The 26,901-nt window shown below is 43.4% G+C and overlaps 1 protein-coding gene across 5 annotated transcripts in view; it reads left to right on the forward strand.

The window, feature by feature from the left end:
* Positions 1–21,624, forward strand: part of LOC131136564 (retinoic acid receptor gamma-A) — a 66,073-nt gene extending 44,449 nt beyond the window's left edge. For all 5 annotated transcript variants that reach the window (XM_058083562.1, XM_058083564.1, XM_058083565.1 and 2 more), the window contains 7 exons: positions 14,635–14,783; positions 14,984–15,125; positions 16,397–16,560; positions 16,832–17,008; positions 17,488–17,692; positions 17,772–17,930; positions 19,142–21,624. In XM_058083562.1, coding sequence (XP_057939545.1) covers positions 14,635–14,783; positions 14,984–15,125; positions 16,397–16,560; positions 16,832–17,008; positions 17,488–17,692; positions 17,772–17,930; positions 19,142–19,518 — 1,373 coding nt within the window. In that variant the 3' untranslated portion in view covers positions 19,519–21,624. The remainder of the gene's footprint in view (positions 1–14,634; positions 14,784–14,983; positions 15,126–16,396; positions 16,561–16,831; positions 17,009–17,487; positions 17,693–17,771; positions 17,931–19,141) is intronic.
* Positions 21,625–26,901: the final 5,277 nt, after the last annotated feature.

The raw sequence follows: 26,901 nt of genomic DNA on the forward strand, positions 1-26,901 counted from the left end.
AAACATGTCTTCTACGGTCCTGGTGCTAAATATGTCACTAGCGCTAGTCCTGTAGCAAGTTTGTAGTCGTTTTTTGTTCACCAGAAGGAGACCCCAATGTCAAAGGTTAGTCCGAGGATACAGATTTCCTTGTCAAATGGGACCCTTTGGATTGCGTAATGCCCCCTAAGTGCCTTATACTCCATCCGGGATGCCTTACACGTAAAATAACAGACACTGATTCACTCGTACGTCAATGAGAACTGAATTAGTCAACTGCCGGGGAAGCCATTTGGGGGGCGGACCGAGCCGACCAATGCCCTCTCCGTCAATGTTCATTTGCTTAGAAGAATGAGGCAATTACGCTTAGCGGTTCTCCAGGGTCACGGGAAGGGGAAGCGTGTTTCTGTGCCGCCAAAAAAACGCCGTCCTACAGCTCCAATTTTTTTTCTGCAACGTTTATTATTTTGGAGCGAGACGACGACGCATCCTTAGATAACGCGTCCATCGGCCGACCACAAACGGCTTCCTCTGACCGCTGACACATTCGGGAACCTGATCATGTTCCCTGTGATGGAAGTCCGGAGTTGTTTCATTCTAATTACAAAAGATTCAATTAAAAGATTAGAATGCCCGAGGGGGGGGGGGGGGGGGGGGGGTCCGGGACGGCGGATAGATAGCGCTATCTTTCTGGTGGTGTTGTTGCTGAGTGTCTGCGGAGACAGAATGAGGAGCTCTAATGAGGACATGGCTGCTATATACATAAAGCTAGTTGATGCTTTCAAGATAAAGTCAAACGAAGCAGTGGTGTTCAACCACTGCGCCGCGGAACACTAGTGTACCTTCAGGAATTATCCAATATCACTTTTTAGAATTAACATTTATTATTTTGCATTAGCGCCATCTGTGGAACAGAATCTAAACCAGGGGTCTCAAACTCAATTTACCTGGGGGCCACTGGAGCTAGGGTCTGGGCAAGGCTGGGCCGCATCAGGTTTTCCAAAAAAAAACAAAAAAACGCATTTATTAAAAACTGAAAAATATACAAACTTTTTCAGTATTTTGGTTCTGATTTTCTACAAGAAAAGCTCTGATAAAACATTCCACTGTTCTCAAATATCTTCATTTTTTATTTTTCTGCACAAAATAAGATGAAAAATAAATAAACAAATCAAGAATAAAGAAAATCAATCAATCAGTAATAAATAAATATAATAATAATAATAAAAACTTAAGAAAGCACATATAGTTGTTGGGTAGACAAATGATTTTTTTCAGATTAAAATGAACAAAGCATTATTAGAGCCCTGTAGACATGACAAAACACAACTATAGTCACATTTATACTCTTTTTATTTACAACATATTGCGCAACTGCAGGGTCTCGAGACACATGCTAACTCGCAAACTAGACCACTAGCGACCTAAACGGTAGCCTTCAAGTTATTTCCTTTCAACTTAAATAGCCAAAAACTTACCACTTCCACACGGATAGGGAGGATAACTATTAACAGTTATTTAACCTTTAACATGAACATGAATCAAACGTAATCATTTTTTCTGGGTACATGATACCATACAGCATCCATATCAAACTTTAACATTAAACTTTCATATCAAGGCGGGGGCCTCAAACTAGTGTCCTGTGCGCCACATTTGGCCCGCGGGCCGTGTGTTTGAGACACATGCTAACTCGCAAACTAGAGAGCTAGCGACCTAAATGTTAGCCTTCAAGTTATTTCCTTTCAACTTAAATAGCCAAAAACTTACCACTTCCACACGGATAGGGAGGATAACTATTAACAGTTATTTAACCTTTAACATGAACATGAATCAAACGTAATAATTTTTTCTGGGTACATGATACCATACAGCATCCATATCAAACTAACATTAAACTTTCATATCAAGGCGGGGGTCTCAAACTAGTGTCCTGCGGGCCACATTTGGAAAAGTTTGTTTTTGATTCAAACTAAATTTGAAGACTGGACAGACGAAAAACTGGCAATACGGAGTTATTCCAATGGAGTTTAAGACCCTTGTATTGTGGTATCCCACCAACAGACTATTAATAAACAGCAGTGCCGAGAAATAAACTAATTCAATCGCCCCCCCCTCCATTTTTTTTTTTTTCATATGCGCATCTACTTCCTTCCAGACATGACAGTCGCTGATTGTGGATTCTATATGCAGATCCTTCCACGTCTTTACGGGGCCTGTTTGGGTTGGCGTTCGGGCACCCGGACTGCTGTGTCTAATCCAGAGACAGTCTGTGCCGGGCTGGATTCCACAGACCCGTGTTGGAATCCGGTGCGGCCCTAATGGCAGTTTATAGCCGCCCCCCACCCCAACACCAACCCCTCAGCAGAGTCAGTAACACGGCTGTAAATAAAACTCGTCACATCGGCGGCTGACGTCGGATTGAATCGACTTCAAAGCGTCGTCTTACATTCGAATCATCGGTTAAGCAAATGAAGCAAACGGCTCCACGAGGCTGCGTATCAGGAGAGTGTAAAATGTCGACTTTTCATATGTGGCTGCCGCTATTGTTGCTGTTTACAGAGAACTGAATCCCTGGCTCATAGGCGTGGGCAGTTGGCAGCGTTCATGTGTGTGTGTGTGTGTGTGTGTGTGTGTGTGTGTGTCTACATTTGTGGCTTCATCGCTAACGGCCAAGCCCTCAACTTAGCGAGGTCGATGCGTGTACGGCGTACATAGGAGCACGCGTGTGCGAAGAGAGCGGCCGGGGTTGTTGACTGACGGCTCGACTCCAGCGTTGCTAGGTGACGACGAGCCTGACGAGCCTGACCCCCCCCCCCCCCCCCCCCTGTGGGAATGACCTGTGTTCGTGCAGCACTTTTTTTGGCAGGCAGCGGCCAACTTGGACTACTATTGTCCAAGTCCAAGGGCGGAGCGTGATGGAGGATTTAGTCCAGGGGTGGGCAAACTTTTTGACTCGCGGGCCGCATTGATTTAATAAAATTGACGGGGGGGGGCGAATATATAGTATTTTACACGTGACAGTCCATTTGTACACATATTTTTACACATATTTTACACATAAAAGTGTCATGCAGTCTGCTATACGTGCACTTTGAGATCATTTATTTGATGTAAAGTGCATTATAAAATTATTATTATTATTATTATTATTATTATTATTATTATTATTATTATTATTATTATTATTATTATTATTATTATTATTACGACCTGTCCAGGGTGTACCCCGCCTCTCGCCCCAAGAAGCTGGGATAGGCTCAGCACCCCCGCAACCCTCGGAGGATAAATGATAGAAAATGAATGAATTATTATTATTATTATTATTATTATTATTATTATTATTATTATTATTATTATTATTATTATTATTATTATTATTATAATTATTATTATTATTATTATTATTATTATTACGACCAGTCCAGGGTGTACCCCGCCTCTCGCCCCAAGACAGCTGGGATAGGCTCCAGCACCCCCGCGACCCTCGTGAGGGTAAGCGGTAGAAAATGAATGTATTATTATTATTATTATTATTATTATTATTACGAAATTGATAAAACAGCTACTTCAACCATGAAAAGGTTGTCTCAAGCCATGATGCCAGGTTGTATGTTGAGTTTAAATGAAATATTTTGGAAAGAACAGGCGGGCCATATTCAAACACTTGGCGGGCCGGATGTGGCCCCCGGGCCGTAGTTTGCCCACCCCTGATTTAGTCCAATTCTGCCCATGAGCAACTACCACACGCCATTTTTTTGTGTCGTTTCTGGTCTAAGTGATCAAATGTTCACACTTGACTCGGGTTCTGGGTCGTCAGATTCGGCTGGAACTTAGCGTCATGTCTTTAAAGCGGGACCACACATCTTTTGCCTGGATGTGAACTCTGCAAACAGATGTGGAAACATCTTTGTTTATTTTAGTCTGGCTTCTCTTATAGTCTGATTTGTATTCATTTATTTTGGAAACAAGATTTTCCCCCGCCAGAGTGATTATATTTCCTGCTTTCTTTTTGAACATGAATACTCACTTAATCAGGTTTCCCCTGCAGCCATCTTTATTAACCCTCCTCTTGTGTTTTACATTTTAATGCACAAAAAGAATCATATAACATTTGTTTATTGCATTAAGGCTTTTTGACTTTGACAGGAAACTCTATTTCAACAAAATAAATGTTTTAAATTTTTTTTTTACTACATTTTAAAATAGTCTGATTGAAATTATAACCACTGTATTCTTAGGGTCGGTTTTGACCCAGTTATAATAATATGACTATAAAGCAGGGGTGGGCAAACTACGGCCCGGGGGCCACATCCGGCCCGCCAAGTGTTTGAATACGGCCCGCCCGTTCTTTCCAAAGTATTTCATTTAAACTCAACATACAACCTGGCATCATGGCTTGAGACAACCTTTTCATGGTTGAAGTAGCTGACTTATCAATTTTTTGTTAAGAAGGTAACCAAGACATGAGAAGCAAATTTAATGGTAACTTTTTAGTGTATTTTATAGCTGATTTAATACATGGGTCAAAACCCACCCGTTAACATAAGAGATGATACCAGAAAGCTAACACAATCTCTCCGCAGAACCTGACATTAGCCAGGTTCCTGCCTCCATTTAAAGCCACGCTACTGATGGGATGTCCAACACAAGAAAGGCATTCTCACTCGACACATTTGACACGTTCACGACGAGGTAGGCGCTCGTCTCCGGCGGCAGACGAGCCTATCTTTACTGTAGTCGTGCTGTCTGGAGGCCAGGATGTGTCAACTCTTGCTCCAAACTTGCAGCGTGTCCACAAAACAGCCCGAGAGAAGCGGCGAAGCTGTACTGACAGACAGGAAGCCGTCCGGCAAAGAAGTGTGGCGCTGCTGGGGATGATTTATGGTGTCTTCAAGAATGCGGCCGACTGCAGGATATACTCTCATGGAGTGTTTAGGACTTTTTCTAGATGTTTCTATCTCGGAGTTTTTGGTTCTCATGGAAAAATGTGACTTTAGTGTTCAGTTGTAAGAAAATAGGAAAAAAATATTAGTCATTTCTGATATGAGCTGTGAAATGGTAGCAGTTTCTCAAGCGATACGAGGTGGGCTCGTGCCCGATTGTTGCCGTTTGAGTTTCAGAAGTCACCACAGTGACACGCATGGCAAATCACTCAGATGCTGGAAAACCACAATCGTTTCCTGATTGCTGTCTCGCTCTGTCGTTCTTCCTCCTGAGCTTACTTTGACTCAAACCCTTCTTTTTAATGTCCTTTCTTCAAGATGAGAATGAAGTAGACCGGGGGTCTCAAACACGCGGCCCCACTACTAGTTTGAGGCCCCCGCCTTGATATGAAAGTTTAATGTTAGTTTGATATGGATGCTGTATGGTATCATGTACCCAGAAAAAATTATTACGTTTTTAATTAATGTTCATGTTAAAGGTTAAATAACTGTTAATAGTTATCCTCCCTATCCGTGTGGAAGTGGTAAGTTTTTGGCGATTTAAGTTGAAAGGAAATAACTCGAAGGCTACCGTTTAGGTCGCTAGCGGTCTAGTTTGCGAGTCAGCATGTGTCTCAAACACACGGCCCGCGGGCCAAATGTGGCCCGCAGGACACTAGTTTGAGGCCCCCGCCTCGATATGAAAGTTTAATGTCGGTGCGGCCCCGCGCGAGTTTGATATGGATGCTGTATGGTATCATGTACCCAGAAAAAATTATTACGTTTGATTCATGTTCATGTTAAAGGTTAAATAACTGTTAATAGTTATCCTCCCGATCCGTGTGGAAGTGGTAAGTTTTTGGCTATTTAAGTTGAAAGGAAATAACTCGAAGGCTACCGTTTAGGTCGCTAGCTCTCTAGTTTGCGAGTTAGCATGTGTCTCAAACACACGGCCCGCGGGCCAAATGTGGCCCGCAGGACACTAGTTTGAGGCCCCCGCCTTGATATGAAAGTTTAATGTCGGTGCGGCCCCGCGCAAGTTTGATATGGATGCTGTATGGTATCATGTACCCAGAAAAAATTATTACGTTTTTAATTAATGTTCATGTTAAAGGTTAAATAACTGTTAATAGTTATCCTCCCTATCCATGTGGAAGTGGTAAGTTTTTGAGTTCTATTTAATTTAATTTATTCATACAAATTTCCCCACTGAGGGACGAATAAAGGCATATCTTATCTTAAGTTAAAGGAAATAACTTGAAGGCTACCGTTTAGGTGGCTAGCGGTCTAGTTTGCGAGTTAGCATGTGTCTCAAGACCCTGCAGTTGCGCAATATGTTGTAAACAAAAAGAGTATAAATGTGACTATAGTCGTGTTTTGTCATGTCTACAGGGCTCTAATAATGCTTTGTTCATTTTAATATGAAAAAAATCATTTGTCTACCCACCAACTATATGTGCTTTCTTAAGTTTTTATTATTTGCTGTTTTATTATTATTATTATATTTATTTATTACTGATTTGTTTATTTATTTTTCATCTTATTTTGTGCAGAAAAATACAAATGAAGATATTTGAGAACAGTGGAATGTTTTATCAGAGCTTTTATTGTAGAAAATTGGAACCAAAGCACTGAAAAATTTTCTATATTTTTCTGTTTTTAATAAATGCGTTTTATTTTTTTTTGTAAAACCTGATGCGGCCCAGCCTTACCCAGACCCTAGCTCCAGTGGCCCCCAGGTAAATTGAGTTTGAGACCCCTGAAGTAGACGGATAAAAGTATTGGGACATTTGGCCCGGTGGAAGAAAAGAATAAGGATAGTCGTCCTAGTCTGCGCCGTGTCTTATTCGGGTGTGCAGTGCTTCCCTAATGCGTGGGAGTGGGAGTGGGAGTGGAGTACTACTGTTGTTGTTTACGTTAACCTCCCGTCCCTTCACTTCCTCTGACAGAGCGAGTCCGAAGCCACAGCGGGCTACTTCTACTTTTGTAGGTTTCTATTGTTGCGGAGAGGAAGCAATAGCAATTGAATGAGCGGAGACAGACAGGTGAGATCCAGGACTACAGATGGTGAGAGGAAGTCTGGGGAGGACCAGAAACAACCTGAGGATCAAAGGCTGCCGGGCGTCCCTCCGCGGCTCTCTTCTCTCCTTCTCCTCGCTCGTATGCCGGTTCCTGTGTTCCTGACATGATCGATGGCCCGAGGCTGAGGTCTCGGCATTGCCAGGTCTGGGTTCACTCTGCAGTCACAGAAGGAGAGAGCGTGCGTTGCTTTCTTCTGGTGGGCAGATGAACAGTCAGCTGGAGCTCACCACAGGGATGAGGGGCCACATATTTTCCACAGAACTGCACTTGACTGGTTTTTTTTTTTTGTGCTTTTACTATGAAAATCCAGTGTCAGAAACCTTTTATTTCCAATTTATTTTAGATCTTCTTGCTGAGGTTCTACACAAGAACATTTGGAGGAAAGCTTTTTATGGAGTTCATTGGACACACACACACACACACGTTTTGGTGTTTTTTACGCCAACTTGTGTGTGTCCTTTGTAGCAGGAAAAGGGGACGCTTGTTGCCAAATGTCGTCTTGGCCGAGTCCATCAAGAAAATATCAAAAGGCTCTTTATGAGGTGCTGTAAAGAAGAAAGGGTGTTTGGAGAGCGCTAGCAGACTGCTAGGGTAATTCCGCTTTTTAAAATGTGCCCCGAGGATACGGACTTATCCCACCTGCTGCCTTTGCTGCTCTGTTCTGTTCTGTTCTGCACCTTCGACAACGAAGGAGGGGGGTCGGGGTATTTGTATGCCGTGTTGAACTGAAAAGATTTCCTCCGCAGCCGCCGTGGCACCCTTGAGCAAACACTGAAAGGTTGTACTATCTGTACTCGGATGATACGAGCGCATCACGCGCTCACACGGCAGTCTGGGTCTGTTTCATGACTTTATGCTGATTCTGGCGTCCTGGTGTAAATTCCTCAATGGGCGTGTGCGTGTTCATATATATATATGTGTGTGTGTGTGTGTGTGTGGTTTTTACAGTTATTTAACTCAGGGGTCTCAAACTCAAAATTTACCTGGGGGCCACTGGAGCTAGGGTCTGGGCAAGGCTGGGCTGCATCAGGTTTCCCCCCCCAAAAAAAAATGCATTTATTAAAAACAGAAAAATATAGAAACTTTTTCAGTGCTTTGGTTCCGATTTTCTACAATAAAATAAAAATAAATCAGTAATAAATAAATATAATAATAATAATAAAACGTCAAATAATAAAAACTTAAGAAAGCACATATAGTTGGTGGGTAGACAAATGATTTTTTTCATATTAAAATGAACAAAGCATTATTAGAGCCCTGTAGACATGACAAAACACGACTATAGTCACATTTATACTCTTTTTATTTACAACATATTGCGCAACCGCAGGGTCTTGAGACACATGCTAACTCGCAAACTAGAGAGCTAGCGACCTAAACGGTAGCCTTCAAGTTATTTCCTTTCAACTTAAATCGCCAAAAACTTACCACTTCCACACGGATAGGGAGGATAACTATTAACAGTTATTTAACCTTTAACATGAACATTAATTAAAAGTAATAATTTTTTCTGGGTACATGATACCATACAGCATCCATATCAAACTTGCGCTGGCCGCACTGACATTAAACTTTCATATCAAGGCGGGGGCCTCAAACTGGTGTCCTGCGGGCCACATTTGGCCCGCGGGCCGCGTGTTTGAGACCCCTGCCATACAGCATCCATATCAAACTTGCGCGGGGCCACACTGACATTAAACTTTCATATCAAGGCGGGGGCCTCAAACTGGTGTCCTGCGGGCCACATTTGGCCCGCGGGCCGTGTGTTTGAGACACATGCTAACTCGCAAACTAGAGAGCTAGCCACCTAAACGGTAGCCTTCAAGTTATTTCCTTTCAACTTAAATCGCCAAAAACTTACCACTTCCACACGGATAGGGAGGATAACTATTAACAGTTATTTAACCTTTAACATGAACATGAATCAAACGTAATCATTTTTTCTGGGTACATGATACCATACAGCATCCATATCAAACTTGCGCGGGGCCGCACTGACATTAAACTTTCATATCAAGGCGGGGGCCTCAAACTAGTGTCCTGCGGGCCACATTTGGCCCGCGGGCCGTGTGTTTGAGACACATGCTAACTCGCAAACTAGAGAGCTAGCGACCTAAACGGCAGCCTTAAAGTTATTTCCTTTAACTTAAATAGAACTCAAAAACTTACCACTTCCACACGGATAGGGAGGATAACTATTAACAGTTATTTAACCTTTAACATGAACATGAATTAAAAGTAATATTTTTTTCTGGGTACATGATACCATACAGCATCCATATCAAACATTAAACTTTCATATCAAGGCGAGGGCCTCAAACTGGTGTCCTGCGGACCACATTTGGCCCGCGGGCCGCATGTTTGAGACCCCTGATTTAATTATTTAATACCACTATTTGACCCCCCCTCCCCGGTCAGTGTGCCCACTAACCGCACACTGGCAGACATTTTATGTCTTCTTCCGTGTCTTAGATCATGATTCAGCACCTTTTAATCAAAATGTCAACACACACTCAATTGTATCCAGCTTAGATTGTGCGTGCTTTTTTTGTGCCTTGCGTAAGTCACACAATGGACTCTTACGAGATTTTTTCACATGCAAGCTCAAGTGTGTGCCGCATAAGCGGAGGAATCATTTGAGCTGTGGGAAAAGTAAAAGGGTGTAGCAGAAGCGGCTACAAAAGCGGTGACGGAGATCCTGAGGAAAAACTGGTACCAAAAAAAAGGGGAAGGAAATGAGTATGAGGGAGGGAGAGAGAGACCTTGCAGCAGAGGAGGCCTCAGAGGGATGGCAGGAAGACGTGGGTTGAGAGACAAAGAGGAAAGTGGCACTGTGAGAAAGAAAGGGTGTGGTACTTTCTTTTCCTCTTTTTTTTTATTTTTATTTTTTTTTTTTTTTTTTTTTTTTTTAAAGCCCCCAAATCTTTGGTGTAGCATTGCGGTAAAGAGCCAAGGGCGAGTCCTCCGAGCTGCTGTTCAATCTGCTCCCCTTCTGGCACTTCTATGTGACCGCACAGAGGCCTACTGTGTGCCCCCCCCCCCCTTTTTTTTTTTTTTTTTTTGAGTCTTGCACAAACTTTTATTCCGGACTCTGATTGCGTCACAAACACGCAAGCTTTGCAGGCTGTTTAATGAAGGTAAAGACGAAGACAAAGAGTCACATGGGCTGCAAAAAAAACAAAAAAAAAAAACATAATGAGCCCCTCAGACGGCGGGTATTTTAATGGGGGGGGGGGGGGGGGGACGCTGAACCGTAACGAACAAGCCGCCCTTTACAAATGGAACCGCGAGCGTGCCGCGCTCCCACAGTAACGACCGAGAAGAACACCTCGCAACGGGACCGTGCCAAGCCGCTCGCGCACGATATGCGAGCCGGCCTCTCACGCCTCGCATGCCGAAGCTGCACTCGGCGGGGGGGGGGGGGAGCGTTGTCGCATGAAAGATTCAAATCCCGCAAGTCGAGTCACGTACACGGAAATCTGCAGTCCCATTGTGAAAGAACACTCGCTATGTTGCCAGACGCAGTCACACGCCGCTCGGGTTAAAAGCACGCCGTTGCGACAGCGAGCACGAGCACGAGCCGCGGCGTCACGCCTTCAGCGCACTCCCGTTTCCGCTCCAGCGAACAACACGGCGCCGTCGGTGTCACCAGAAACTCCGCACGCTCCTCTTCCTGCCCGGCTGACGTGACCCAGAATTTAAAATAATTGACCTTTTAGAGGTCACCTTCAGAATAGCAGTCAAGCTATTCCTGTCGTATTCCCTCCTAACGAGGCTAATGATTCCGCTCGTCTGTTCATCTGTTCTACCACTCGAGCACCAAAGCAATGTTTGTTCCCGGTGTTCCCGGCGATATTCCCGTTTGAGTTGCGTACGGATGCATTAGCGCTAGCCACCGCTTGCGTACGTAGCAATGAGAGAAAGGATTAGTAAAGTGATACCCGGCAGGAAAGCAACAGTGGCAACTGATAAGTATCCCTCCTCCGTCTTACATCTATTAAGACCCCCCCCGCCCCCCCTCCCGGTCGCCACCTATCCCGCTCTTCTCATCTCATCCGTCCGTCATCGGCTCACAGTCCTCTGCCGGCAGATTGTCATGCTAATGGCGCCCCAGGCATCGGGGCGCTGATAAGGAGGGCCTCTTATTTCACAGGGCTTTGTTTTCTAAACAGTGAGGAGCTGAGTGGAGGGGAAAGGGGAAAGGGGCTCGGGGCGGCTTTTCCTGTGGCGACCCGGGACTGTATGAAAGTCAGGGAAGCGGGTCCAAGACTATCTTCAAACTAGTCTTTCTGTCCGAAGGTGTCCCCTCTTTCTTTCTTTCTTCGATTTAGTAACGTCAAGCATTATTGAGTGGGGCGGCACGGTGGTCGAGTGGTTAGCGCGCAGATCTCACAGCTAGGGTTTGCATGTTCTCCCCGTGCATGCGTGGGTTTTCTCCGGGTACTCCGGTTTTTTCGCCCACATTCCAAAAACATGCTAGGCTAATTAATTAGCAACTCCAAATTGTCCATAGGTATGAATGTGAGTGTGAATGGTTGTTTGTCTATATGTGCCCTGTGATTGGCTGGCCACCAGTCCAGGGTGTACCCCGCCTCTCGCCTGAAGACAGCTGGGATAGGCTCCAGCACCCCCTGCGACCCTCGTGAGAATAAGCAGTAGAAAATGAATGAATGTTCTCGGTGATGTTCTATGCTCAGTACATTTGGCTGAGTGAACATCCAGCAGCAACACGTATTTCCCTTTCCCATGACTACTAGTTTACTAGCACCCTCGGCCATCTCTGTGTGGAGTTTCCATGTTCTCCCCGTGCATGCGTGGGTTTTCTCCGGGTACTCCGGTTTCCTCCCTCATTCCAAAAACATGCTAGGCTAATTAATTAGCAACTCCAAATTGTCCATAGGTATGAATGTGAGTGTGAATGGTTGTTTGTCTATATGTGCCCTGGGAGGATTGGCTGGCCACCAGTCCAGGGTGTACCGGACAGCTGGGATAGGCTCCAGCCCCCCCCGTGACCGTCATGACCAAAAGCGGTAGAAAATGAATGAATGAATGTTTGACACGTTATGATTCGTACTTTTTTTCCTCCCATTAATCATCCGCCCATAACGATGGGTGATAGGACAGGATGATCGGGCAATGAAGGAGGGGGGGCAGAAGGGGAAAAAAAATGAAAAAAACGAACTTCCAAATAAGGAGCACCGTGTAGGACTGTAAAAAAAAACATCGGCATACAACAAACCCATGATAGCACCAAAGGGTTCCCACTGCTGTGGTCCCCGTCATGATGGCACCACCGGGGGGGGGGGGGGGTATTTCAATAAATAGCAGATGTCGTAGCATCAGCCCCCGTACATGAAAAATGTTTATTTCTGTTAGTCATCAATAATCTAGGACCGGGCCGCCCCCAAGTGTTGCTAATGGTCACTTTGGTCTTGAACAAGACCTTCCTTCAGTGTCCCCTATTGCCCCTTTGCCCCCGCTGCCCCCGTCCCGATCAAATTCCTCCATTTATGTCCTTTTTCTTCTTTTTGAAGTCCCCCTCCCCTTGTAAAAAAAAAAAAAAAAAAAAAAAGCCAAGCTGGTGGTTTTCACTTCAGCCCTCGGTGTCACATCGGGGGGGCTCGGGGGGGTTGTAGGTTAAGTTTAGGCTAGCTCTCTGTGCTTTCCATTGAGGGGACTTTGGGGTGAGGAGGGGGGGGGGGGGGTGCAGTGCAGTAAAAGTTAGAATTTTAGAGCTTCCCTGTTTTTTTATTTTATGATTGGCTTCTTTTACGGGCTGGGGGCTCCAGCTGCCGGTGTGAATAGCTACCCAAGGTGACCGAGTACCAATAAAGCCAAGGCCAGCCCGACTGGGCCCCCCCCCCCCCCCCAGCCCAGCTATGGGACGGCTTTTATAGGCTGCCTTACGAGCCAAGGCCTCTATTAAAACCTGGCAGGGCTGTGCCGAGGAATTTAGGGCCAGGAAACGAGAGGAAAAATAGGGTTTGTGTGTCAGGGGTTGGGGGGGGTACCGAGTTGGGGGGGGGGGGGGGGGGCGGTTGAAGTTTAAGGGTGACTAATGGGGGGAGTTGAAAGGGGTGCGTGTCTGCATGCGTGGTGGGCCTGCATTAGTTCCACCGCTATAGCGAGACGTTTAATGTAGCATTGCTAACACATGCTAATACACCACTTTAAGTTACATTGCTGATGTCATCATAGTGTGACACACTAGTGTGTATGTGTGTGTTACGTGTTGTCATGAGACCGTGTCATCAGTCTGTGGAATGATGAGCAGCCAGTTTTGACTCGCCGCCTTATCAGACGAGCTGTCAATCAATAACAGCTACAGTCAAACTGTTTTGTCAACGGTCCATACGTTAGGGGAACGGTAAATACGGGTGTCGCCATACTCCATACTTTCACTTCCGATACGATACCGACGCAGCCTTGAATATTGATCTGATATCCGATACACGCATGATACATACAATACATACAATACATACATACAATAACATGTTTAATAATATCTTTAAAGCGGCGGTCCGTGTAGTGGTTCCTTAGCCTGTGCATTAAAGAAAGATGGTGACTATAGGGGTGTTATGTCATGTCCACGGGCTCTAATAATGCTTAAAAACAGTTTTTTTATTCTCAAACTGTAAACAAATTCAAATTAGCGATATTAAATGCTATTTTGTGGAAATTCACTTGTCAAATTTAGGTCTGGAATTAATTAACTGGGATAAACAAGCTGTATTAATGAAGGTTTTCCAAAAAAAAAAAAACACATTTATTAAAAACAGAAAAATATACAAACTTTTTCAGTGCTTTGGTTCCGATTTTCTACAATAAAAGTTCTGATAAAACATTCCACTGTTCTCAAATATCTTACTTTTTATTTTTCTACACAAAATAAGATGAAAAATAAATAAACAAATCAAGAATAAAGAAAATCAATCAGTAATAAATAAATATAATAATAATAATAATAAAAACTTAAGAAAGCACATATAGTTGGTGGGTAGACAAATGATTTTTTTCATATTAAAATGAACAAAGCATTATTAGAGCCCTGTAGACATGACAAAACACGACTATAGTCACATTTATACTCTTTTTATTTACAACATATTGCGCAACCGCAGCGTCTTGAGACACATGCTAACTCGCAAACTAGAGAGCTAGCCACCTAAACGGTAGCCTTCAAGTTATTTCCTTTCAACTTAAATAGAACTCAAAAACTTACCACTTCCACACGGATAGGGAGGATAACTATTAACAGTTATTTAACCTTTAACATGAACATGAATCAAACGTAATCATTTTTTCTGGGTACATGATACCATACAGCATCCATATCAAACTTGCATTAAACTTTCATATCAAGGCGGGGGCCTCAAACTGGTGTCCTGCGGGCCACATTTGGCCCGCGGGCCGCATGTTTGAGACCCGCATGTTTCTGCCCCTTCCAGCATAAACTGGATGAGAGCAAACTGAGTCGGGAATGTTTTTTGTCTGTTTTGCTCCGGCTTCCCAAATCATTTGAGAAGAAAAGGAATGCCATCGGCTGTCATTCCATCATTGAAAGCAATTCCAAACATCCGCCATGCTTCATGTATTCCAAGGACAATGATTTGTGACGTATCTTTTTTTTCCCCCCTCTCTATAGCGGTGGAGACCCAGAGCACCAGCTCAGAAGAAATGGTGCCCAGTTCTCCATCTCCACCTCCCCCACCTCGGGTCTACAAGCCCTGCTTTGTGTGCCAGGACAAGTCCTCAGGGTATCACTATGGGGTCAGTTCCTGCGAGGGCTGCAAGGTGAGAAGATCCTGTGGTAGTAACACAACGCTAGCATTTAGCAAATGACTTTCATGGTTTCCATTACTTAAGGAAATTAAACGACAAAGAAAAGAAAATAGCATGCTACTGTCTTTAAGCAAAAAAGAAATAATTAAATGTCGCATATTTAATTTTTGCTGACTTGGCTAAAACCGAAACCGTCTCTCCCGATGCTCCAGGGCTTCTTCCGTCGCAGCATCCAGAAGAACATGGTGTACACCTGCCACCGGGACAAGAACTGTCAAATTAACAAGGTCACTCGCAACCGCTGCCAGTACTGCAGGCTGCAGAAATGCTTTGAGGTCGGAATGTCCAAGGAAGGTGAGTCTGAATGTTCTGAACTCCTATTTCAGTGTAATATCGCGCTGCCGAACGTTATTGTGTGCCCCCCCCCCACGGCCAACCCCAGGGAAATGTATGTGGGTGTAATGTTTTGTGTGGGATGTACGTTAAGACCGGGATCACATTGTGCCTCTGCTATTAGTGGATATCCTGACAGGAAGGAAAGTATGGGAGGAGGGGGAGGAGGGGGAGGAGGGGGAGACTTGACTTGATGGAGAGATGGGCAAGGAAGAGAGTGGCGATTAGGAGGCGATAGCTGGGGTCCGAGCTGTGCCGAAGGAAATAGTTTATTACCGTTTAGGGCAAACTCAGGTTTGGTTTCCACCAGCAGACACAGTCATTAATAATAATTAATAATCATTTTACATTCAGTATAGTCACTGTGCAATATCTCATCAATCTCCACGTGCAATATTAAGGCTCTAAATCAGGGGTCTCAAACATGCGGCCCGCGGGCCAAATGTGGTCCGCAGGACACTAGTTTGAGGCCCCCGCCTTGATATGAAAGTTTAATGTTTAGTTTGATATGGATGCTGTATGGTATCATGTACCCAGAAAAAATGATTACGTTTGATTCATGTTCATGTTAAAGGTTAAATAACTGTTAATAGTTATCCTCCCTATCCGTGTGGAAGTGGTAAGTTTTTGGCTATTTAAGTTGAAAGGAAATAACTCGAAGGCTACCGTTTAGGTGGCTAGCTCTCTAGTTTGCGAGTTAGCATGTGTCTCAAGACCCTGCAGTTGCGCAATATGTTGTAAATAAAAAGAGTATAAATGTGACTATAGTCGTGTTTTGTCATGTCTACAGGGCTCTAATAATGCTTTGTTCATTTTAATATGAAAAAAATCATTTGTCTACCCACCAACTATATGTGCTTTCTTAAGTTTTTATTATTATTATTATATTTATTTATTACTGATTGATTGATTTTCTTTATTCTTGATTTGTTTATTTATTTTTCATCTTATTTTGTGTAGAAAAATAAAAAGTAAGATATTTGAGAACATTGGAATGTTTTATCAGAGCTTTTATTGTAGAAAATTGGAACCAAATCAAAGTTTTGTACTCTGGGTAAAACTATTGATTTTGTTAATACTTGGGTTATTTATATTGTTTATTTTTCTATATTGTGTATTTTGTACTGCTTGCTGCTGTGCAATGCAAATTTCCCCACTGTAGGACGAATAAAGGCATATTTTATCTTTTTTTTTTTTTTAATTTAATTTTTTTTCTTGCTTTCTTCACACAGCGGTACGCAACGACCGAAACAAAAAGAAGAAGGACGTAAAAGAGGAGGTGCTTCTACCAGAGAGCTACGAGCTAAGTGGAGAACTGGAGGAACTGGTCAATAAAGTCAGCAAAGCCCACCAAGAGACGTTCCCTTCACTTTGCCAACTGGGAAAATACACCACCGTAAGTCGCTGGCACTTCCCCCGAGTAGCGTTTAAATCCACGGCGTCTTTTCCCCGCAAAGCCACGGCTCGGCTAATTCAGTTGGCCATTTAGCCATCTGTGTGGCCTCCCGGTGATTGATGCAACATGTAAATGGATTTCTTCCACGGTGATGGATGGAAAATGTAAATGTCTCGTGAAAGGCTCGGAAACACGCTCGATGCAAACAGGGTTGCGTGCCTCCGTCTCCGCCTCCGCTGATCAGTCTTTTGTGTTTTGCTTTTGTGGTCAGAACTCCAGCTCGGACCACCGTGTCCAACTCGATCTGGGCTTATGGGACAAATTCAGCGAGCTCTCTACCAAATGCATCATCAAGATCGTGGAATTTGCCAAGCGTCTGCCGGGTTTCACCACCCTCACCATCGCTGACCAGATCACACTTCTTAAGTCAGCCTGCCTGGACATTCTGGTAAAGAAACAGCTTTTTTTTCCCTCTCCACTGATCCAATCAGTGACCATTCAAAGGAGCTAGTTCTGAAGTGGCACAATACTGGCATCTGGTGGACAGAGTCAGTACTGCACAATGTTTCCATAAAGGGGGACCTATTATACTCATTTTTCAGCCTTGTGTATTAAATTGTGGACTCCTATAGAGCAGCTACACATGATAACCAGCACAGAAAGCTTTCTAGTTCTTTCAGAATCTGCACCTATTCATATGTATGTCTTTGGATTTCCTGGTTTTGTTTTTTACCACACTTTTTAAGCCATCCCAGATGCAGAATCTGGAACATCTAAACGTTTTCTGGTTGGGTTATTGTGTGTAGCTGCTCTTCAGGAGTCCACAGCTCAATACTAAATGAGCATAATAGTTCCCATTTAGATTATAGTGACCTTGTAGTGTTTTTGGTATCCGCCAATATTCAAGTTTCTTCTGTTCCCATCCAGATGCTGAGGATCTGCACACGCTATACTCCAGAACAGGACACCATGACCTTCTCAGATGGCTTAACTCTGAACCGGACTCAGATGCACAACGCCGGTTTTGGACCCCTAACAGACCTGGTGTTTGCTTTTGCCGGCCAGCTTTTACCCCTGGAGATGGATGACACCGAAACCGGTCTCCTCAGCGCCATCTGCCTCATCTGTGGAGGTACTGCAGCACGATTCGGTATTGGTTGTATCGTTTCTGAGGGGACGGCCGCCTCAGTTTGTTCCTCCTTCTTCGTTAGATCGCATGGATCTAGAAGAACCCCAGAAAGTGGATAAGCTGCAGGAGCCTCTGCTGGAGGCGTTAAAGATTTACGCCCGTCGTCGTCGCCCCAACAAGCCCCACATGTTCCCCCGCATGCTCATGAAGATCACGGACCTTCGGGGTATCAGCACCAAAGGTTGGTATTATTTATGTTATTATATGATAATATGTGGGCGGCACGGCGGTCAAATGGTTAGCGCGCAGACCTCCCAGCTAGGAGACCAGGGTTCAATTCCCCTCTCTGTGTGGAGTTTGCATGTTCTCCCCGTGCATGCGTGGGTTTTCTCCAGCAACCCTTGTGAGGAAAAGCAGTAGAAAATGAATGAATGAGTTCTCCTCCTATTTTGTGTGGAAGTGGTAACTTTTTGGGCTACGCATTTTGTCTTTCCCCATCCTCGGCCATCTCTGTGTGGAGTTTGCATGTTCTCCCCGTGCATGCGTGGGTTTTCTGCGGGTACTCCGGTTTCCTCCCACATTCCAAAACCATGCTAGGCTAATTAATTAGCAACTCCAAATTGTCAATAGGTATGAATGTGAGTGTGAATGGTTGTTTGTCTATATGTGCCCTGTGATTGGCTGGCCACCAGTCCAGGGTGGACCCCGTCTCTCACCCGAAGACAGCTGGGATAGGCTCCAGCACCCCCTGCGACCCTCATGAGGATAAGCAGTAGAAAATGAATGAATGTTCTCGGTAATGTTCTATGCTCAGTACATTTGGCTGAGTGAACATCCAGCAGCAACACGTATTTCCCTTTCCCATGACTACTAGTTTACTAGCACCCTCGGCCATCTCTGTGTGGAGTTTCCATGTTCTCCCCGTGCATGCGTGGGTTTTCTCCGGGTACTCCGGTTTCCTCCCACATTCCAAAAACATGCTAGGCTAATTAATTAGCAACTCCTAATTGTCCATAGTTATGAATGTGAGTGTGAATGGTTGTTTGTCTATATGTGCCCTGTGATTGGCTGGCCACCAGTCCAGGGTGGACCCCGCCTCTCGCCCCAAGACAGCTGGGATAGGCTCCAGCACCCCCTGCGACTCCCTACTGCTTATCCTCATGAGGAATGAATGAATGTTCTCGGTCACGTTCTATGCTCAGTACATTTGACTGAGTGAACATCCAGCAGCAACACGTATTTCCCTTTCCCATGACTACTAGTTTACTAGCACCCGAGGTAAATTGTCCATAGGTATGAATGTGAGTTTGAATGGTTGTTTGTCTATATGTGCCCTGTGATTGGCTGGCCGAAGACAGCTGGGATAGGCTCCAGCACCCCTGCGACCCTCATGAGGAAAAAGCGGTAGAAAATAAATCAATAATAACTAATGATAATAATCCATATGTGTAGGTGCAGAGAGAGCCATCACTCTGAAGATGGAAATCCCAGGCCCGATGCCGCCCCTAATCCGGGAGATGCTGGAGAACCCGGAAGCATTCGAAGACCAAACCGAGCGCAGCGACAGCCCGCCGCCGCTTCCCCCTCAGCAGCCGCCCCCCGCCGCCGCCCCCGCGCTCGTGCTGAAGCAAGAAGCCGAAGACGAGGACGACAGCTGGGTCACGGAAAACGGCAGCGAGCCGTCGCCCGAGGAGGAGGAAGAAGACGACGACGACGACGACGCGGGCGATGACGAGCGAGACCGGGGCTCGGACAGTGACGGCGAGCCGTGGGGGGTTCTGGATGCCATTGACAGTGCCAGGAAAGGCCTTGTCGGGAGGGCTCAGTGAGCGGCCCGGTTCATACACATGCACTGATTGACGACACACACCTGTACAGTACATCACCTCACTCTATCTCCCGCCTCAATAAAAAGCTGGCCTTCTCACCCCACCCGCACCCCCCCTGACCCATCTTCATCTCGGCAGCGGAGCCATTAAATACAGCCCGCATGCTCTATGACAAGCGAACTCCACATAAATAAAACTAAGGAGAAACGACAATAAAATAAAAAAACACACAAACTCCCGAGCGAGGCCGCAAAGGGGGGGGCGTTAACGTCACAACAGGAAGTCGCCCTCTCACGTCTTTTTGTCTTCACTGTTGTTTTTCTTAACTGGACAGGACAAAACAGAAGCATCACGTGTGAGTAGTCGGGTTCTGATGAATCGCAAAAAAAAAAAAAAAAGCACATTTCTTGAATGCAAAACACGAGATGAAAACCAAATCACATTATGTTAATCTTTATTTTTGTGCTTATTGCTGTTTTTTTTTTTCTTTCTCAATTCATATGTATATGTGTATGTGTGTATATATTATAAACACACACACATATATATATTATATCATTATAGTTATGTCTCTTATATGTGATTCCTTGTTTATTTTGAAGAGCTTTCCCGAGAGGATATTCAGAGGGAAAGCAAAAGCAAACTAGGTCTTCCGTTTGGTTTTGTTTTTTTTAAAGGGTGGGGGGGTACACTCATCGTGGACGTCAGTGATAATCAAACCTTGAGGACTGTTGTCATGTTGCAGTGAATAATCACGCCTCTCTTATCAGGGAATTGGCAGCATCGTTCTCTTTGAATTTCAACCTTGTGCCAAAGTTAGGAAAAGTTCGACTACTGGCAGGTACTCCAGCCATTATCCATAAATACACACAAAAAACACACACACACTTCCGTCAGCTGTAGCAGATTTACACTTGATCATACATGTAGCACTTTTATACAAGGAAAACATTGGCATGTTCAATACCCGGCAATACAATCAAGCTTGTAGGTTCTCAGATGATGTCAACACCGCACACACAAATCTGCAGCAATCCCAAGTATGCAAGTGGAAAAGCAGGAAAATTCTTACGGAAGATATTTTGGAGTCAGACTCAGGGCTTTTTTCGGTGAGGACCAAACACTAGCTGCTCGCAGGCATGCTAGAAAAACAGGCAATATTTATGTGTGTATTCTTCTTGAGCCCTGTTTTAATTAGCTCAAGCCCTCGCTAGCGTGTACATAGAAGGCGACGTGGAAATGGGAGCGAGCGATGCCCGGCGTGGATGCCCGGCGTGACTTTATCCCAGATTGGGATTGCACGGCAGCGTCATGCTATCAGGCTGGCATCCGTGCTGCATTCTCGGCCTAAGAAGCCATGGTTATAGCCTCGTTTCTTCTCCTGTATATCCTCACCTCTCTTAAATGTGTTATGTATCATTTCGATATTTCTATGTCGCCAAAATGTCTCATTTGGCGACCGGCGGTGTGGGGGGGGGGGTATACAGAATTTTTCTTTTTTTCTTCTCTTTCAAGCAATATGGATATTCTGTAGCGACAAGAGGGCCCATGACGTTAATGTGGGCGGGTCTCCTCATTTTCATGTGGGTGAATGTGTATGTGTGTGTGTGTGTGTGTGTGTGCACGGTTTACTATTATTCATACATCGGACACATTTTAAGTGAAGTTTTAGTCGGTGAATATGTATCTTTTAGCTGGAAAAAAAACACAAAGTGCCAAATGATTGCAGTCTTCAGAGATATTCTAGCTAAAAAAAAATAAAAATAAAAAAAATCACCTTCACTTGTCACGTAAAATGTGGTCCCGGTGTATGAATAAGCCTGGACTGGACTTGTGTGTGTGTGTGTGTGAGTTTTTCAGCCATAGGATGAATGTCGGCTGTTACGGTGCTGTCACACACTAAACTGTCTTTGTGTGATGACTCTCTCTGCTGGGCTGTTACCATGTTAATGTAATGTATCTGATGCAGGCAGAACACGATGACATGATCATTATAGTTTTTCAACATGGCCAATGTGTTGTTTACCCATTGTTTATGTCAACTCTTGTTATACAAAGAAAAGCCATATAAACAGTAAGAGGCACAATAAACTACTTTTGTGAGATTCATGGACAATTGTCGTGCATTTTTTTAACCCTTGAGTGGGTGGCCGATAATCTGAAATGTATTTTGTAATCAGTACTGCTTAAAGAGGACCTATTATGGCCCTTTATATTAACATGTGGACTCCTATAGAGCAGCTACACACAATAACCATCTCAGAATTTTTTCCAGATCTTCCAGTATATTAACATGTGGACTCCTATAGAGCAGCTACGCACAATAACCATCTCAAAAAAATTTCCAGATCTTCCAGTATATTAACATGTGGACTCCTATAGAGCAGCTACACACAATAACCATCTCAGAATTTTTTCCAGATTTTCCAGTATATTAACATGTGGACTCCTATAGAGCAGAGCAGCTACACACAATAACCATCTCAGAATTTTTTCCAGATCTTCCAGTATATTAACATGTGGACTCCTATAGAGCAGCTACGCACAATAACCATCTCAGAATTTTTTCCAGATCTTCCAGTATATTAACATGTGGACTCCTATAGAGCAGCTACACACAATAACCATCACAGAAATTTTTCCAGATCTTCCAGTATATTAACATGTGGACTCCTATAGAGCAGCTACACACAATAACCATCTCAGAAATTTTTCCAGATCTTCCAGTATATTAACATGTGGACTCCTATAGAGCAGCTACGCACAATAACCATCTCAGAATTTTTTCCAGATCTTCCAGTATATTAACATGTGGACTCCTATAGAGCAGCTACACACAATAACCATCTCAGAATTTTTTCCAGATCTTCCAGTATATTAACATGTGGACTCCTATAGAGCAGCTACGCACAATAACCATCTCAAAAAATTTTCCAGATCTTCCAGTATATTAACATGTGGACTCCTATAGAGCAGCTACGCACAATAACCATCTCAAAATATTTTCCAGATCTTCCAGTATATTAACATGTGGACTCCTATAGAGCAGCTATGCACAATAACCATCTCAAAAAAATTTCCAGATCTTCCAGTATATTAACACGTGGACTCCTATAGAGCAGCTACACACAATAACCAGCACAGAAAGTTTTCCAGATCTTCCAGTATATTAACACGTGGACTCCTATAGAGCAGCTACACACAATAACCAGCACAGAAGGTTTTCCAGATCTTCCAGTATATTAACATGTGGACTCCTATAGAGCAGCTACACACAAGAACCATCACAGATTTTTTTCCAGATCTTCCAGTATATTAACATGTGGACTCCTATAGAGCAGCTACACACAATAACCATCTCAGAAATTTTTCCAGATCTTCCAGTATATTAACATGTGGACTCCTATAGAGCAGCTACACACAATAACCATCTCAGAATTTTTTCCAGATCTTCAAGTATATTAACATGTGGACTCCTATAGAGCAGCTACGCACAATAACCATCTCAAAAAAATTTCCAGATCTTCCAGTATATTAACACGTGGACTCCTATAGAGCAGCTACACACAATAACCATCTCAGAATTTTTTCCAGATCTTACAGTATATTAACATGTGGACTCCTATAGAGCAGCTACACACAATAACCATCACAGATTTTTTTCCAGATCTTCCAGTATATTAACATGTGGACTCCTACAGAGCAGCTACACACAATAACCAGCACATAATTTTTTCCAGATCTTCCAGTATATTAACATGTGGACTCCTATAGAGCAGCTACACACAATAACCATCTCAGAATTTTTTCCAGATCTTCCAGTATATTAACATGTGGACTCCTATAGAGCAGCTACGCACAATAACCATCTCAAAAAAATTTCCAGATCTTCCAGTATATTAACACGTGGACTCCTATAGAGCAGCTACACACAATAACCATCTCAGAAATTTTTCCAGATTTTCCAGTATATTAACATGTGGACTCCTATAGAGCAGAGCAGCTACACACAATAACCAGCACAGAAATTTTTCCAGATCTTCCAGTATATTAACATGTGGACTCCTATAGAGCAGCTACACACAATAACCATCTCAGAAATTTTTCCAGATCTTCCAGTATATTAACATGTGGACTCCTATAGAGCAGAGCAGCTACACACAATAACCAGCACAGAATTTTTTCCAGATCTTCCAGTATATTAACATGTGGACTCCTATAGAGCAGCTACACACAATAACCAGCACATAATTTTTTTCCAGATCTTCCAGTATATTAACATGTGGACTCCTATAGAGCAGCTACACACAATAACCAGCACAGAATTTTTTCCAGGTCTTCCAGTATATTAACATGTGGACTCCTATAGAGCAGCCACACACAATAACCATCACAGAAAGCCTTCCAGGTCTTCCAGAATCTGCACCTATTCAGCTGTATTTTTTTGGATTTCCACAACCGTTTATCCAGTTTCATCCTCAGGCCACGTGCGATTGGTCGCGCTCCCGACTACTTCTGGACTACTGCCGAAACTCACTTTAGGAGTGGATAATAAATGAACGAAGCCTTTGGAGAGCTACTTGAAAGTGGTTAGAAGCTACTGTTTGGAGACCCATGAACTCACTGCACCCATTGTCGGACACACTTTGTCAGAGGCACAGAGGGCGTCGTGCAGACAACCTTGGCACAACATTGGTAGTGGAAATGTGGTCATTTTTTTGCATTTGTTTACATAGATTTTTGATGTATAAATTGTAATAGGGGCTGCACGGTGGTAAAGTGGTTAACGCACAGGCCTCGCAACCAGGGAACCTGAGTTCGATTCCACCCTCGGGCATCTCCGTGTGGAGTTTGCATGCGTGGGTTTTCTCCGGTTTCCTCCCACTTTCCAAAAACATGCTAGGTTAATTAGCAACCCCCAAATTGTCCATAGGTATGAATGTGAGTGTGAATGGTTGTTTGTCTATATGTGCCCTGGCTGGCCACCAGTCCAGGGTGTACCCCGCATGTCGCCCGAAGACAGCTGGGATAGGCTCCAGCATAATCGTGACCCTCGTGAGAATAAGCGGTAGAAAATGAATGAATGAATGAAAATTCTCCCAGAGAATTAACTTACAACTAAGGTGTTTATTGCACAATATTTTCCACAAAATATACAATATTTGAGAAATTTGACTTAAAAATATCTATAGTTTGGGTCACTGTCGATGACCAGTTGAGGACCAGTTGAGGACCACTTGTCCACCGTACCGGCCGTGTAGCACGCAGAAAGCCATGATGGAGTTGCGCCACTAGAGAGAGCTCCTGCACCATGACTTGGCAGCCAATGCGTCTGAGCCTGGAGAGTAAGAGCAGGGTGCTAAGGTCACGGGGAGTAGAAGTGGGTGCAGTGGCTCATAAATCACCAGCTCCTGGTGAACAAGGACATCAGATAAAGGCCCCCCCCCGCTCTTAAGATTTGCTCACGGTGCACTCGGTGGAAGGCAGCTGCTAGCATTAATAAGGTTTCATCACAGGTCTACTCACGTTTGGCACGGCTAGAGTTGTTTTCCTCAAAGATGGAGTGCTGTGCCAGTTGTGATCTAAATCTGTCTGGGTTGATTTACGACTTGAATTTAAAGAACAACGCCGTGTGCGTACCGACACACAGCACAGGAAACATTTTTGATAAAGGTCAAACTGTGCAAATCAAAGATTTGATATGTGTATGCATGAAATATACATACAGTCTAATGCAGGGGTGGGCAAACTACGGCCCGGCGGCCACATCCGGCCCGCCAAGTGTTTGAATACGGCCCGCCCAATCTTTCCTAAGTATTTCATTTAAACTCAACATACAACCTGGCATCATGGCCTGAGCCAACCTTTTGATGGTTTTATCAATTTCGTTTTTTGACATGGTCTGTTGTTTACAAAGTGCTCCTGAAAAAAGGGACACAAGCACATAATAATAATAAAAATTATTATTATTATTATTATAAATGTGGTAAAGTGGTTAACGCACAGGCCTCGCAACTAGGGAGCCTGAGTTCAATTCCACCCTCGGGCATCTCTGTGTGGAGTTTGCATGCGTGGGTTTTCTCCGGTTTCCTCCCACTTTCCAAAAACATGCTAGGTTAATTAGCGAAATTGTCCATAGGTATGAATGTGAGTGTGAATGGTTTATTATAATAATAATAATAAAAATTATTATTATTATTATTAGATTATTATCATTATTATTAGAACTATTATGATTATTATAATTATTATATTAATGCTAATTATTATATTAATTATATATAATATTATTGTTATATTTGCATATTTTACATCATAATAATATAATAATTATTATTTTAATTTTATTGTAATTATTATAATATTTTATTATTTTTAAAATATTTAAATATAAATATAAAATAATACATAATAATAGCAGATTGCATGACAATTTTACAGATACAATAATACCAGGTGGACTGTTACGTGTAAAATATATAGTCTGCCCCCCCCCCCCCCCCCAATGTCCCAAATGTTATTGATTTTGGAGTCAGGAGATATTCAATCTTGTAGAAGACAGCATCTTGTTTGTTTTTATGAGATAAGATAGCAGAGTCATCAGAGACGTGACACCCAATCTGTGACAAATAATAGGACATCAGGGCCTTAAAAGTTAAACATTAGCACGTTTGTCACAATAGAGCTTTTTAAATGTTTGTCCAAAGCGTCGCAGAAACAAGCAAATGAATAAAAGAAGCCTCGGTGATAGCCTCCGTAAATGTCACGTCAATAATCAAGATTTACACGTGGAGCGCAAAGTTTACAACGCATACCTCAGCTGATCAGATCCGTTTATTTTGATATTCTCGTAAATTCTCAAAGGAGCGGCACGGCTACTCCTAGTAAACATCGTTTTTTTTTTTTACTCTTTACTTTTTTTTTTTTTTACTCTCCCTGTGTGCCATTCGGATTCAAACGCCTCACCTTGATTTTATTAATAGATAGGCAGGGTGATAAACACAGACGGGATTCTATCAATTATATGATTGCTTTAATTAACTATCATTAAAGACAGATCAATAATGCCAGACTCAAATTAAAATAAGGCCCATACATTATACACTATTTTACAAGGAACAATCAAATGGCCTCTGCAAGGGGGTTGCCATGGTAACGACAGGGGGTTAGGGTGTGTGTGGGGGGGGATGCCTGCACACACACATAGATCAGTCATACTTAATTATGTGAGGTCGAAGAGGGAGAAAAAAAGGATGGGAATGTGAATATTAGTTTTAGCTTAGCCTTAGCTTTAGCTTACTGAGGTAAGCTAAAGAGATTAGCGTAACATTAGTAACATTTTAAGTCACAAAAGGATCAATGTTTAATAAAACTAAGACAAAC

This window comes from Doryrhamphus excisus, chromosome 10 (genome assembly GCF_030265055.1).
Source record: "Doryrhamphus excisus isolate RoL2022-K1 chromosome 10, RoL_Dexc_1.0, whole genome shotgun sequence".
Lineage (NCBI taxonomy): Eukaryota > Metazoa > Chordata > Actinopteri > Syngnathiformes > Syngnathidae > Doryrhamphus > Doryrhamphus excisus.